At 35.6% G+C, this 13,564-nt stretch overlaps 2 protein-coding genes across 2 annotated transcripts; one reads left to right on the plus strand and one right to left on the minus strand.

Annotated features, from left to right (window-relative positions):
• Positions 1–962: 962 nt before the first annotated feature.
• Positions 963–10,174, plus strand: LOC127788489 (uncharacterized). Its single transcript, XM_052316824.1, has 3 exons — positions 963–1,816; positions 8,609–8,777; positions 9,583–10,174. The coding sequence occupies exons 1-3, from the start codon at positions 1,052–1,054 to the stop codon at positions 10,047–10,049; spliced, it is 1,401 nt and encodes a 466-aa protein (XP_052172784.1). The 5' UTR covers positions 963–1,051; the 3' UTR covers positions 10,050–10,174.
• Positions 10,175–10,324: 150 nt separating this feature from the next.
• LOC127788491 (auxin-induced protein X15-like) lies at positions 10,325–11,096 on the minus strand. The gene has a single exon (XM_052316830.1). The coding sequence runs from the start codon at positions 11,042–11,044 to the stop codon at positions 10,664–10,666; it is 381 nt and encodes a 126-aa protein (XP_052172790.1). The 5' UTR covers positions 11,045–11,096; the 3' UTR covers positions 10,325–10,663.
• Between the last annotated feature and the right edge of the window lie 2,468 nt (positions 11,097–13,564).

Consider the following 13,564-nt stretch of genomic DNA (forward strand, 5'->3'; position numbering starts at 1 on the left):
TCCGGGCCTTCTTGGCCTTGGGTGATTGGACCGGTCTATCGGACCGAGTCTGGCCCATGCGGGGTGATGCGGGAAATACATATAACAAATATATTGATTCAAACTAGAATCAAAACCAAACTGTTGAAAACTAAAATCGAATCGTCAAGGAATTAAAATCGGAATCATTTATAGATGGTTTTAATCTAGTTTCACAAAAATGTAGAACTAGAACTGCTGATTTAGGAACTATGGTCAAACTTAACATAAACAATATAAACATATATAGAACTCGCTTAATTTATTTATTTATACGGTCTCTTTTTTCCCAACTTCAAGGATTTAACTTCATTATCTGATGGTTTATTCAAAAAAATTCAAACAAAATTCTTCATCTTAGTTGCATAAACGATCTTAGCTCAAGTGATATATTTTTTAGGTTGTAGGCAAACGGAAATAGGGAACGATATTTATTTAAAAAATAGAAACGCAAAAAAATGTATAAATAAAAAAAATATAGAAATTTTTTTGTAAATATATTTTTTAATATATAAAATTATAAAAAAGATATTTAATCTAAAAATAAACATAAATTTTATAATATATTCAAATAAATTATGGAACCAAAATCCAAAAAAAAATTAAAAATTTTGAGTTCGAGTCCCAAACCTCAAATCTCTTTATAGGCAAAAATACATTTATAATATTTTTTTAATATTACAAAATGAACTTGAAATATTTTTAAAATTATCAAAACAGTCTAAAAATATTTTCAAAAGTGTATTATGCTGAATAGCTAAGATTTATAATTAATAATAATTTTAAATAAATTTATCAAATAACATATTATTATAATTAATTAAATTTTTTAAATAAATTAATGGAATAATTTTTTATAATAAAAATCATCCCATTTCTATCTACTTTTACTTACCTCGGGGCTTAAGTCTCGTCCACACGGTAGCTATGTTACAAGCAGGTGGAAGTTGTTTTGTCCTAACATCGATAACTTAATCCATTCCAAAGTATCCCCTACGGCCTAAACTCTCTCTCTCTCTCTCTCTCTCTCTCTATGTCTTCGAAGCAAGCAAACACCGACGCGCAAGTGCCGGACCCGGAGGTGCGGCCCGTCGGCGGCACCGAGCACAGCTGGTGCAGGGCCGTCCCTGGCGGAACCGGCGTCACTGTCCTCGCCCTCCTCCTCTCCAAACCACCAAACCTCGCGCTTCTCCAAAATGCCCTCGACAATCTCCAAGTTTCCCACCCTATCCTCCGTTCCAAGCTCCACTTCGATTCCACCACAAACATTTACTCCTTCGTCACTCCCGCCACTCCTCACGTCCAAATCCAGCCGTTCGATCTCGCATCAACAGCTGAGATTATCCGGCGCCTCGCCGATCCATCGGTGTCGCCCTTCCACCTGATCGTGGAGCACGAAATGGAGCAGAACAGTTGGCGCGACAATGCTGAAACGGCCGTGATGTTTGCGAGTGTGTATGATCTGAGCGGCGAGGAGTGGGTGGTGGTGCTGCGGCTGCACACGGGGGCGTGCGACCGAACGGCGGCGGCGGCAGTGCTTAGGGAGCTGTTGGGACTCGTAGGTGGAGGGACGGGAAGGGAACTGGGGGGGAAATCGAAGGTCAATTTGGGAGTTGAGGATTGTATTCCCAGCGGCAAAACAAACAAGCCGTTCTGGGCGCGTGGAGTGGACATGCTTGGGTACTCTTTGAACTCTTTCAGGCTGGCGAATTTGAATTTCCTGGACGTTGATTCGCCCCGGCGGTCGCAGTTCTTGAGGTTGCAGATGAATTTGGATGAGACCAATCGGTTTCTTGCTGTAAGTCCTTTTATTGATCTTGATTTGATTTATCTGGCTTTATTTTGCATTTGTTGAATATTTGAAGAAAATAGGCCGTAAATCGTTAAAATCAAAACTAATATGATAAAAGGCCGGGAAATCAAAGTCACGTGAGGGATTAATGACGGCTGAGAAAAAGCCGAGAAGGGTTCTGATCAATCTCTTATATGGTCTTCATGATGGTCTTCATTGTGGAGTATCCTTGGACATTGGCTTTATCCTTTTTTCTACCTGTAAAGAAAATTTGGAAACTAACACTTCAATTAACAAATACTGAGTTACTGTGTGGGTGCAAAACAACAGGGTCTCCAGAATAAGACTTTGGGCTTCTGTTGGCAGCAGTTCTTTTCAGTTGTTTTTCTTATGAAGTTTACAGGTATTTTTAAGTTAATTTTTTTGTCTTAAAATGGCCCTGGAGCATTATAATTCACCTACCCTTCCCTAATCCAATATTAGTATTTGATTGTCAGCGTTTGTCTGCCTTGGGTTTACCCCTTTCCTTGGGTTTACCCTTCAGTATTTCACTAGGAAGGACTATTAAGGGTCCGTCCTAGTGAAAGTTATTGCAGATTGGATGCTCCAAGAAAAATACAGCAATAGGCAAAAACTTGTCCTTCGAATGGGCCCCATTACAGTCCAATAATGTAAAATCAATGATGTTCTTGTCATGTCATCTTTTGGGGTTTCTACCATGTGCTTTCCTTTGAGTAGAGTACTTTCGATTGATGACAACTGTATTTCAGGTTGAAATTTTCAAACTTTTCAGGAGACACGTTACAACGTTTTGATTTGATCTTTTAGGTTATTATATGTTATTTAAGTTTTACACTCCAGACATCTATCAATATTTTCAAATTGAGTGTTAAAAGAGGTCTATAGCACGAACAATTTAAATTTTTTTGTGTTTTTGTAATTTTATTTAAAAATTTTAATTTTGACAATAATGTCATGTTTGATTAATTGATTGCAATTTTATACCCAAATCCAATTCGAGATGCGTCCAAGACCCGTTGACGTGACATATCACCTGATATTTTAAAATATTTTGAGTGAATCCCACATGTACACGTGTAAAAAAATAAAAAAATTAAAATAATGTTAAATATATTATATATATGTGTGTGTGTGGCGGAGGATAGGGACAACGACGATGGTGACGATGCTGGGCTGGAGGTGGCAATGGAGGTCGAATCTTGAAGCTTGATGGCTGATCGTTGACATCGAAGGGGCCAGCTTAAATGACTAACGATGAGGGCGAGGCAACCGGCAAAGGACGTCATCGGCTATCAAGAGCAGAGGGTCGTCGGTTGCTTTCTGTGAGGTGGTCCTAAGCAGGAGTAAGCCCAAATTGGTGGTCGATCTAGCTTCCAAATCGATCATTGTTGTCATGAGTAGGAGGAAACCTAGATCGATCGTCGCCTCAAGCTTCCAGATCTGTCGTTGTCTTAGCTGTTGCCATCCTCCTTCGTCACCGTCATCGTCCTTCGGCTGGTTCATTCTCTCTACGCACACACACACACACACATATATATATATGTAACATCATTTTATTTTTTTATTTTTTTTACATGTGTGCATGTGGGCCTACTCAAAATGTTTTAAAATGCTAGGTGGCATGCCATGTTAGCAGGTCATGGATGCCTCTCGAATTGGATCCGAGTCGTGGATAAAATTATAACCAATTGATAAAATTAGGACCATATTGCCAAAATTGAAATTTTTGGATAAAATCGCAAAAATGCTAAAAGGTTTGGATTTTTCATGCTAATAAGCCTTTTTACTATTTCTTTTTTCTTTTTCTTTTTTCATTTTCCATAATGGTGAGAAGTTCGAGTTCTCATGTGTTTAAATAGACCTAAAAATTAACTCAAACCAAGCTAATTGGGTTTTTTCTTTTTCTCCTTTTTGTTTTGGTTTACATTTGAGGCTCACACAATCGGGTCTAAGGACTCAACCCAAATTGATCATCTTATATAAGATCTGTAAGAAGTTTTATCTTACCCTATACCCAAATAAGAGTGCCCCAATTTTTTGTTTTCTTCTAGTGGATGGCAGAATGACCCGACCTTGTGAGACCTCACCTTGCACTGATTGAGCTCGGCGTCAATGTCCATTGACTTGGGTCAAGGCAGGGATTCCCCTATTAATTTTAGTTATGGACAGGGTCGGGAAGGTATTTAGTTGCTTTGCCTTGCCTCACCCCCGTCCCAATTACCCCAATAATGTATTTATATATTATGGTAGTGTTTGTTAAAATAAGTAAAATAAGGTTGTATTAAGATAAGGTTGGAATGTTTTCCGGACTAAGATATGAGAATGGTCAAGAGAAGACTGGAAGTATTCTAAGATTTTTATCAAACTGTTTTTTAAATTTTTTGGAATGCACTAGAGGACACAAATGTAATTTTTTTTTATCTATAAGAACTAAGATATGTTTATCTTAAAGGGGGAAGGGGGAGAGATAAGTTTATTTGGAAAAACCAAAATAAGAAATCACGTGACTTCTTTGCTAAGGATTACTAGATAGGTTTAACAAACATATTAGAAAGGACAAAAGTGTGGAATGCTTTTCATGTCTTACCTTTTCCGGTCTATATCTTAGTTAACAAACACTATCTATATGTATTATATATAATCAAATATAAATGTAAATTTATTTGTATATTCTTAACTGAAAGATTACCCAAGGGGGGGGGGGTGAATTGTGTGTTTTGGATCTTTTTACAAATAGTGAAAATATCTTTAGAAAAATTATGATACAGTAAAGTTATTTGATGAAAATATTTTTCATAAACTACAAACAAGTGAAACAACAGATAAACTAAATAAGAATGCTTAATCACGCATGATTTCTCATAGAAGATAAATTAAGAAAGTACTTTTGACATTTGATTTATATATGAAGATATTGGTATGAGAATGTATGCATATTAGAAAGATGTTTAGGAAACATATTTGTTTGCAGTAACACTAATGTTTGAAAAACTTTGTATGTAACTAATGAAAACTGAAACGACAGAGAATGCTGATGGAAATTTCATGAAAGAGCATAGAAGAGATTGAAAGAGATGCTTTATGAAAATTGAATGTGAAGTAGATTTTGTACATATAATTTTTATGTAAAGATAAAGAAAAGTGCTTAAAATGAGAAGATTTTGAAACAATATTGAAAATGTAGAAGAGTATGATATTTAAAATAATTTGGACCATAAAAATGTTTTAATGACAGTTTTAAAACAATGTGATATGCTGAATTTATGTATGGAAGATATAGCATAACAGATAAAGAAAAATACTGCTCAAAAGAATATAGAAAACAACCACCTTGGATGTAACAGTTTTTAAGTGGTTCAGCCAACTGGCTTAGTCCACTACCTTAGTTTCTCACTAAAGATTTTGAAACCATCCACTAAGGATTGTAGTTTTTACAAGTTCAACTATAACCTCCACTTTTAACGGGTTAAGTAGGAATCCCCATTTTTACAGGTTAAGTAGTAACCTCTGTTTTTCACAGTCTAAGCAGTAACCTCTTCTTTTCACGAGCTAAGTAGGAACCCTCACATGAAGCTTTTTCATTCTAGGCTAAGGTACAACCACTACCTTTTAAAGGATAAGGCATAACCTATAACATGAGGCTTTTTCATTCTAGACTAAGCCACAACCACTATCTTTTAAAGGATAAGGCGTAACCTTTACAAGTTTGCAATACATATGAAAGGATTTCTCAAGAGAAAAATATAAGATGTACAAAGATATCACTTTTCTCTTGGACAAAAGAGAGTTCGAAAGAATAAATGAATAAATCACTCAACTCTCTTATACAATCTAGTTTAGACAGGTGTACAATTAATCTCACCAGATAGTAGTTTGGAAGTGAAAAAGATCAAGAATGAAGAACAATCACTTCAAGTATTGGCCCGAAAGAAGTTAGCTAGCTGAGTTTGGAATAGCTTTCATTAATTTCTAAACGACAGCTTCATCTCTAGATGCTCTTAGCCTTTTATAGAAGTTTGAGACTTGAGAAGAATGGCATGGAAACCTACACACACTCACAACTTCTTTGATTTGACCACTAACGGTCAAATTCGTTAGAAATATATGCATAATATATATAGGAAGCGTTTAACACACTTGCATAAATATATTCTAATATTCTTTTATAAGTGAACACAGTTAGATGCATTAGAATAAACAAATAAAGCTTTAACGGTCAAAACTGGTTCGTTTTTAGTTATTGAGTAATGGCTATAAAATTTGAATTCAGCTGTTAGTTACTCAACTAAGTCCTAGATTTACTCGAATAATGAAACACACACTTAATTGGACAATTTAAGTAATCGATTGTATAGAAGCCTTGCTAGGTCTTACTCGAGTATGACAAAGTCATTACTCGACTAACTCAAAAGATACAGATGCTTGACATTAGGCATTTGACTACTTGGCTAAGCTTACTCGACTAATAAAATGATATACTAGACTAATACTCGATTAAAAATAAGCTCAGAGACTTAGCCATTCTTCATCCAATCTTTACTTGATTAACATATATAAATAATCGATTGTAAAAATACATCAGTCGATTGAGAGAAAGATATACACAACTAAGGAGATTTTTGGACTTTTGATACTAGAAAAATACTTGATTGAAAATAGTCCTTACTCGATTGATTTTGAAAATACAGAGAGCTTGTAAAATTTACTCGAGTAGGAAATCTTAATGGTCGATTGAAAGAGGATTTTGCTAAAGCATATAATTGACTGTTTTTGAAAATAACACAAAGCAATACTCGATTAAAAATATGCTCATATTTTAGTTTCTATTTGATTTTAGAAATATCATACTTGATCGTAGCTTTGAAAGATATAAGATTTGTATAACACATATTCGAGTAGGTTTTTGATACACTCTATTAATTTGAAAATATACTAAGCAAATGATTCAAAAGTTATTTTTGATTGATGGCAGTTTTGAAAGCTTTGAAAGAAATGTTTGAGTACTTTGCCTTCAAAAGTTTCAAAAATACATATACTAATTTTAACAAAAGACCTTTTATACTTAGTCGAACTTTCTAACATATTTTCTCAAACATTTAGCATCAAGCTCGATTAATTCAAAATTATATTTTTCAGTTTTGAAGTATATAAGAGTATATGAGCCTGAAGTTCTTCAATTTAAAGGAAAGGAAAATATACTTATAAGTTTCATACTCCTTGATTAACCAACAATACTTAGCCATTTTGAAATATATTCATAACTATATGAGTATAAGGTTTTCCAATAAATGAAAATATTTTGGAAATCATCAATAAACTAAATTTGCTAAAAATATATTTTTCAAGATTATTTTCTCCATAAATCAAAATATAAATTTCTCAACAATAACTATTGAATAAGTAGTAAGTTCACTGACTAAATATTCTTAGTTATTAAATTAGTGAGCTTACTGCTTGCTATTTGCAAGCAACAAGTTACTGCAAGCATTTGTGCAAGTAGCCCCCTTTACTGCAAGCATTTGATTTTATTTCATTCAATATACTGTTCAATCCATAGTAGGTTATCCATTTCCTTGTTTAAATTTGGATATAGAAAATATTGATTGTTATATGTTGGGCTATAGTAAATCATCGGTTACAATCACAATCATCTTGCACTTGTTATTTTATTTATTTTTCATGGATGGCGAGGATTAGAGCAAGGTCTGGGATCCTGGTTCCCCTCTGTGGCAAGGTTTGGGATGAAAATTTTTGCTCTGACAGGGACCAGGGTGGCTAAAACCCAGCCCCTCCCTGTTTCCATCCTTAGTTGTATATACATTTTTGTTAATAAATGATATTCTTTAGAAAATAAATTGGGTTGGGTTTGATCAGGCTCTTTTTTGTGATTTGAGTTGGTTTTGGGTCTCAAACTACAAGCCCAATCATGATTGGGTTAGGTCCAGTCTTATATAAAACCCGATGAAAATTTGATCTTGGTGATAGATGAGGTTAGTAGATAACTCCTTACCATCAAATTAGCCCTAGATGTTGAGGTCTCTATTTCTTTAAAGCCATAAGTTTGTGCTCTTCACTTTTTAGGTATTTTCACGCATCTATAGAAATTTCAGTTTATATCTTCTCACTAGACAATGCAATGCCTTGGGGGAAACAATTAGATCTTTGAAAAATATATATATATATATATATAAAAGAATGACTGGTAGAAAGGGGAAAAAAAAAGAAGAGAATATTGAGTTTTTCAACAAAACCATGAATATGTTCTTAATGTGCCATTTTTTGTCCTGGATTTTTTCAGAGTTGAAAATTTAATGTTGTCATGTTGGTTGAACATGGAAGTACAAATTACCTTCCTTCTGTCTAACTCAAAACCAAGAGTCAATGTTCCAATTTTAATTTTTTTCCCTTGGCTACAATTTTTAGATTTAAGTTGTAGGCATTTTATGTGTTATCAAATGTAAATTTTGAAACAATTTGCATGCCTCACTTTTTTGCTGAAAGGTAAGGATTCTTTCTTGTAAGTTCTAAGAATTTGAGTAGTCTCAAAGAGCAAAACTTGTGGACCACAGTATTAGACATTTCGATGAAAGTAAATAACTAAATAAGGGCAGAGTCAATTTGACATGGTTGGTGGACATTTGACATTTCTTGTGCTATACTGCTATTGACCGGTGAAACTCCATGTTAGGTCTATATTGAATATGATATTCTTGTAAATTCCTATCAGCTACCCTCTATCCTTGCATAAACTTGTGACTTAATGTGTGAATTTTGCAGTGTTGCAAATCAAGAGGTATCGGAGTATGTGGAGCTTTGGCAGCTGCTGGACTGATTGCAGCTTGTGCCTCCAAAAACCTTCCTGATGATCAATGGGAGAAGTATGCTGTTGTGACCCTCATAGACTGTCGTCCAGACCTTGAACCAAGTTTTAATAGCCACGGTCTTGGTATGCTTTACTCCCCACTCTCTAATCACCCTTTGATCACTTTGCAAATAGGGGTTTATCACTTTTCTTGGCTATGCATTGCCATCCATTTTAAAAGTTTTGGTCTCATACCACCAACCCTAATTAAGTCAGCGCATGACATCGAGGCCGATTTCTAACCTTGTGGGCCAAAATATAGGATAGCACTCTTTTAAGACATCAGTTCTAGATGTCTCCAACTTGAAGAAAAGACAAAAAAGTTGGAAAAGGAATTTGGAAGAGTATCAAGTGCCTAAAATTGTATCTTTAACTTTAGTTACTCTGGTAAACAAGATAGTGATTAAGAGTAAATCATCCACTTTGTGAGCCCATAATTCCTCAAATAATGTTGGGGACCAAGTTCACTTATTTTCATGCTGAATGATGACAATAAAGATGAACTTAGTTTAGGTTGGATTTGATAAGTGAGAAGCTCTGCTGATGAGGACTGTTATATCCTGTTTTATAAAATTAAATCACCTGATTCTAGCTCTTCACAGAGTGCCCCTAATTTTATACATTTTCCTCTGTTTGAATTGGAAATGTATGTGCGCACGGTATTATTTCATTCATAACTAATCATGTTTTCCGTTAATGCAGTTTGAAATTCTTATTTTATTTTATCTGGATATAGACCAACCTTGATGAATTAATTCTTTTGCACATAAAGCATAGACAATCTGCTTGATAAAGCCAGTAATATGCTGTAGAACGATACACTCAAGTTCTCTTTTGTATTACTTAATTTATATTGTCTTACTGAATATGGTGCACCCGACCTATTCAGGGTTTTACCACTCTGCCATCCTGAACACACACGACATAAGAGGCGGAGAAAAACTCTGGGAGCTGGCGAACAGAACTTACATGTCCTTCGTGAATGCAAAGAAGAGCAGCAAGCATTTCACGGACATGGCAGACCTCAACTTCCTCATGTGCAGGGCCATCGAAAACCCGGGCTTGACTCCATCTTCATCCCTGAGAACTTCCCTCATCTCAGTATTTGAGGACCCTGTGATCGATAACTCTACCGAAATGCATAGAGAGATTGGACTCGAGGACTACGTAGGCTGTGCTTCTGCGCACGGTGTAGGGCCCTCCATGGCTATATTCGAAACGATCCGTGACGGACAATTGAATTGTCCATGCGTGTATCCTTCCCCGTTGCATTCGAGGGAACAGGTGCAGGGGCTGGTTGATGATATGAAGAGGATTCTTGTGGATGCTAGTTCTTGTGAGGATGGTGAAAGCTAAATCGTTCCTCTTTATTATGAGCTTAGCTTATTGGTGAACATGTTCTAAATGAGCTAAATTGTTTGATGGAGTGCTTAGCTTATTGGTGAACATGTTCTAAATGAGCTAAATTGTTTGATGGAGTCTCTCTCTCTCTCTCTCAAGTTATTTATCTGCAGGGCACTGAACTAACGAGATTGAATGCAAATGCTTTCTATCTTTTTGCTTGGGCCAAGACTTGAGGATCTTAGGCTCAAGTATAATGTCTAGTAGTTGTTTGGATATATAGTCATTTGTCTAACCATCATGGGTTTAATTAAGATCGAGATAACTACTGGACCATTAGCTTAATTGAAGCATCTTAGTACATTGGATGAAGATCTTTGTTCTACCGAGAGAGAAAGAGAGAGAGAGTCATCTCCCGTATTACCAAACAAGTCAAAGCCTATAAAGCAGAGAGAAGAACCCTCTTCCATTTTGATCAAAACTTTGCCACCCATCTTCTAATGGAAACTCAAATCCTTATGTACAACATATCTCCTACTCCAAACTGTACTAAACTCTTCTTACACAGTCTTTTGTATGTGGCTAGCTATCTTCTTCCCGCCATTGCAGCTTCCGGCCGGCGAGATCCCTCACAAAAACTCTTCCATCAGCTTCCCCAAATCAAACCTGCCATGGCAGCTCTCCACGGCGGCGACCACCTCCTGGAACGCCTCCACGCTGCACGGAACCACCAGCCCGTTTCGCTGATCGAACCCGAACTCGTCGTAGGCCTTCTCCAGCAGCATCTTGAACAGCGGGTGCGAGAGGTATCCCGTTGGCACCACAAACCGCCGCCTCTCCTCTCCCACGTAGATCGCCAAGAACCCCGTCGGCGTCTTGCCGGAACTCGATTCCTCGTCTCCACCGCAGCACTCCGCCCCCATCAAGAGACACTCATGCTCGGCTCCGCCCATAACTTTCACCTTCTTCTTGGCCAGCTTTTTCACAGAACCCATCTTCTTTCCCAGCATTTTCACAGAGAGAGAGAGAGAGAGAGAGAGAGGGGGGGGGGGGGGTTGCTTGATTGGAGCATTAACGGGGGAGAGGGTGGATTATTTGTAGTGTGGTTTGAGAGGGAGAATTGTCACCACTAAAATGATGCTCTTGCCAATCAAAAAAATAATAAAAAAATAAATGATGTCCTTTGACTATATACAGAGACCATATAAAATGGTTAGTTTTTGCAATTTCCACTATAAATTGTGATCAGTGGGTGGATTATTCCTCGTCTTATATGCAATCAGATGGCTTTGACTTGTCAATAGTTTAGACCACGGTTTAATACCCTCCTTCAAAGTCTCAGAATATAATTTGCATTAGCAGCATTACCAAATGACGAGGCTTCCCACTAATTCATCATGTACTGTTTCATTTTAATTAATATAAAAAGAGACTTGATTTATATATAATTTATATATATGAGTTTTGATCTTGTAAGCGACATTATAGTATTAAATAATATAAATTAAGCAACGTTGCATAAGGGACTAAAACTCATATATATATATATTTATTATGTATAACCAACCCTACAGTGGTGGTCCATGCCTGTTTTGCCAATGGGTGAGACCAAGATGTAAAGTTGGTAATAATAATGCCTCTTGTTTGAAGTATTAAGTAGTCTTCTCTTTATAATTCTTACTAAAAAAATTATTTTCTGAACTCAAATTTACTTCTCTGTAAACTAAAAAACACAGCACTTAGGACCATTTAATGACGACCGACACAATGCGTTTGCAACCATCTCGACGGCAATTTTGCAACTGGGAGGAGGAGGGGAATCTAGATTCAGTCATCTTGAGTTGGGAAGAGACAGGTGGCTGCATGCTGGCTGCTTGCAAGGGTATGTACATCCTTGTTTATACGTATAGCACTATAGCTTCAGCCAATTAATTAATTAGTTAGTTCCATATATATATATATTTTAAATCTCAACTTTCCTCTCTCAGAAAAAACAAAGGAAAGAAGGGAAGTGAGTCAACTTCTCAGAACAAGAGAGAGAATCAAACCAATGAAGATGACATCCCTCAATGTACCCACCTCCCAATAACTATATATATACATATATATATATATGGAGAGAGAGAGAGAGAGAGAGAGAGAGAGAGAGAGAGAGAGATGGGCTTTCGGTTTGGTGGACGGCTGAAAATGGCGGATCAATTAAGAAAGTGGAGGAGGTTGGAGCAAAGCATGGCCTCTTCTATCGCTTTGGGTGATAGAAGTTCAAAGCTACCGACTTCAGTTTTGTGACCCTCAGACGTGCTTGGAAGAAAGGAAGTACAACTCTGACCCACGCTTACAGACAGATGTATGTATATATACATATATATATATATCATTTAGGTGTTAATATATATCATTTCTATGGTAACTTAGTGGTTTAAGAATTTATCGGTCCAAATTTTAAATCGATTTTACTTGCTAAATAGTTTAGACTCGTGACAATAGCATTAAAAAGAATGATAGACGTAAGATATGAGAATGTGCACATTTGACGATCTTACGATATTCATTATAACTCAAATTATCGTTAGTTGACAATACCCAAACAAAATTATTGCATTAATTATCTTTTTTTTTTTCTTTTTTTACTAAACAAATGTATTTATATATACATATAAAACAATTATAATTCTATTATTACTCGAACATCATAATGAATTAATAAAGTGAAAATGTCATCATCAAACAATTTAGAGTCTGCAAAAATAAAAACAATCAGAAGACGTAAGAAAATTCTTATGTAAACATTGCAATACTTAAGTCAAATCTTAAAAATTTGAAGGTCGAGTTTTTCTAAATCCCCATTAAAATTCTTATCAATAATATCTATCTTAATATTTTAGACTTCTCTGGTATTATAATTCATATGAATAATATTTCTTCTAATATTCTAAAATTTTATTAGAATTAGAATTCTTTATTTATAATGTCTATTCTTTTCATATAACGCTTAAAAAGATTTTTAGATATCTAAGTTATCTAATTTACGTGTTATACAGACCTTCGATTTAAGAAAAAAATTACATAATTTTAACTTAAAAAATTATTTTAACCTTTTTTTTAATATCCTAATAGACATTTCGCTATGACACAACAAACTCGTTTGAGTCTGTTTTTTTACCGTCAATTAACTGCGATTCGCCATTGAATTGGGTTGGAGAGAGAGAGAGAGAATGGAATGGTTGACAAAAGAAAGGATCCAGTGAGAAGAGGACAGGAAGGAAGGACTCTGAGTGAGCATTAACTTGGGTTTGGGTTTGGGTTTGGGTTTGGTTTGGTGGGTTGAACAGATGATGTGATATGATACGATATGAGTGATGGAATGACAGTAATGCCACTCATAAGACAGAAGACTAAACAGACTTCCAAAGAGTCGCTATATATTCACATCATATATTAAAAAGTCTTCAATATATATGTCACTGTTAGTTAGTGTTAGGCCTCTTTGTTTCATATCCTTTTGCTTAATTTATATATTAATATTAATA

Source organism: Diospyros lotus, chromosome 13 (assembly GCF_014633365.1).
Source record: "Diospyros lotus cultivar Yz01 chromosome 13, ASM1463336v1, whole genome shotgun sequence".
In the NCBI taxonomy this organism is placed as follows: domain Eukaryota; kingdom Viridiplantae; phylum Streptophyta; class Magnoliopsida; order Ericales; family Ebenaceae; genus Diospyros; species Diospyros lotus.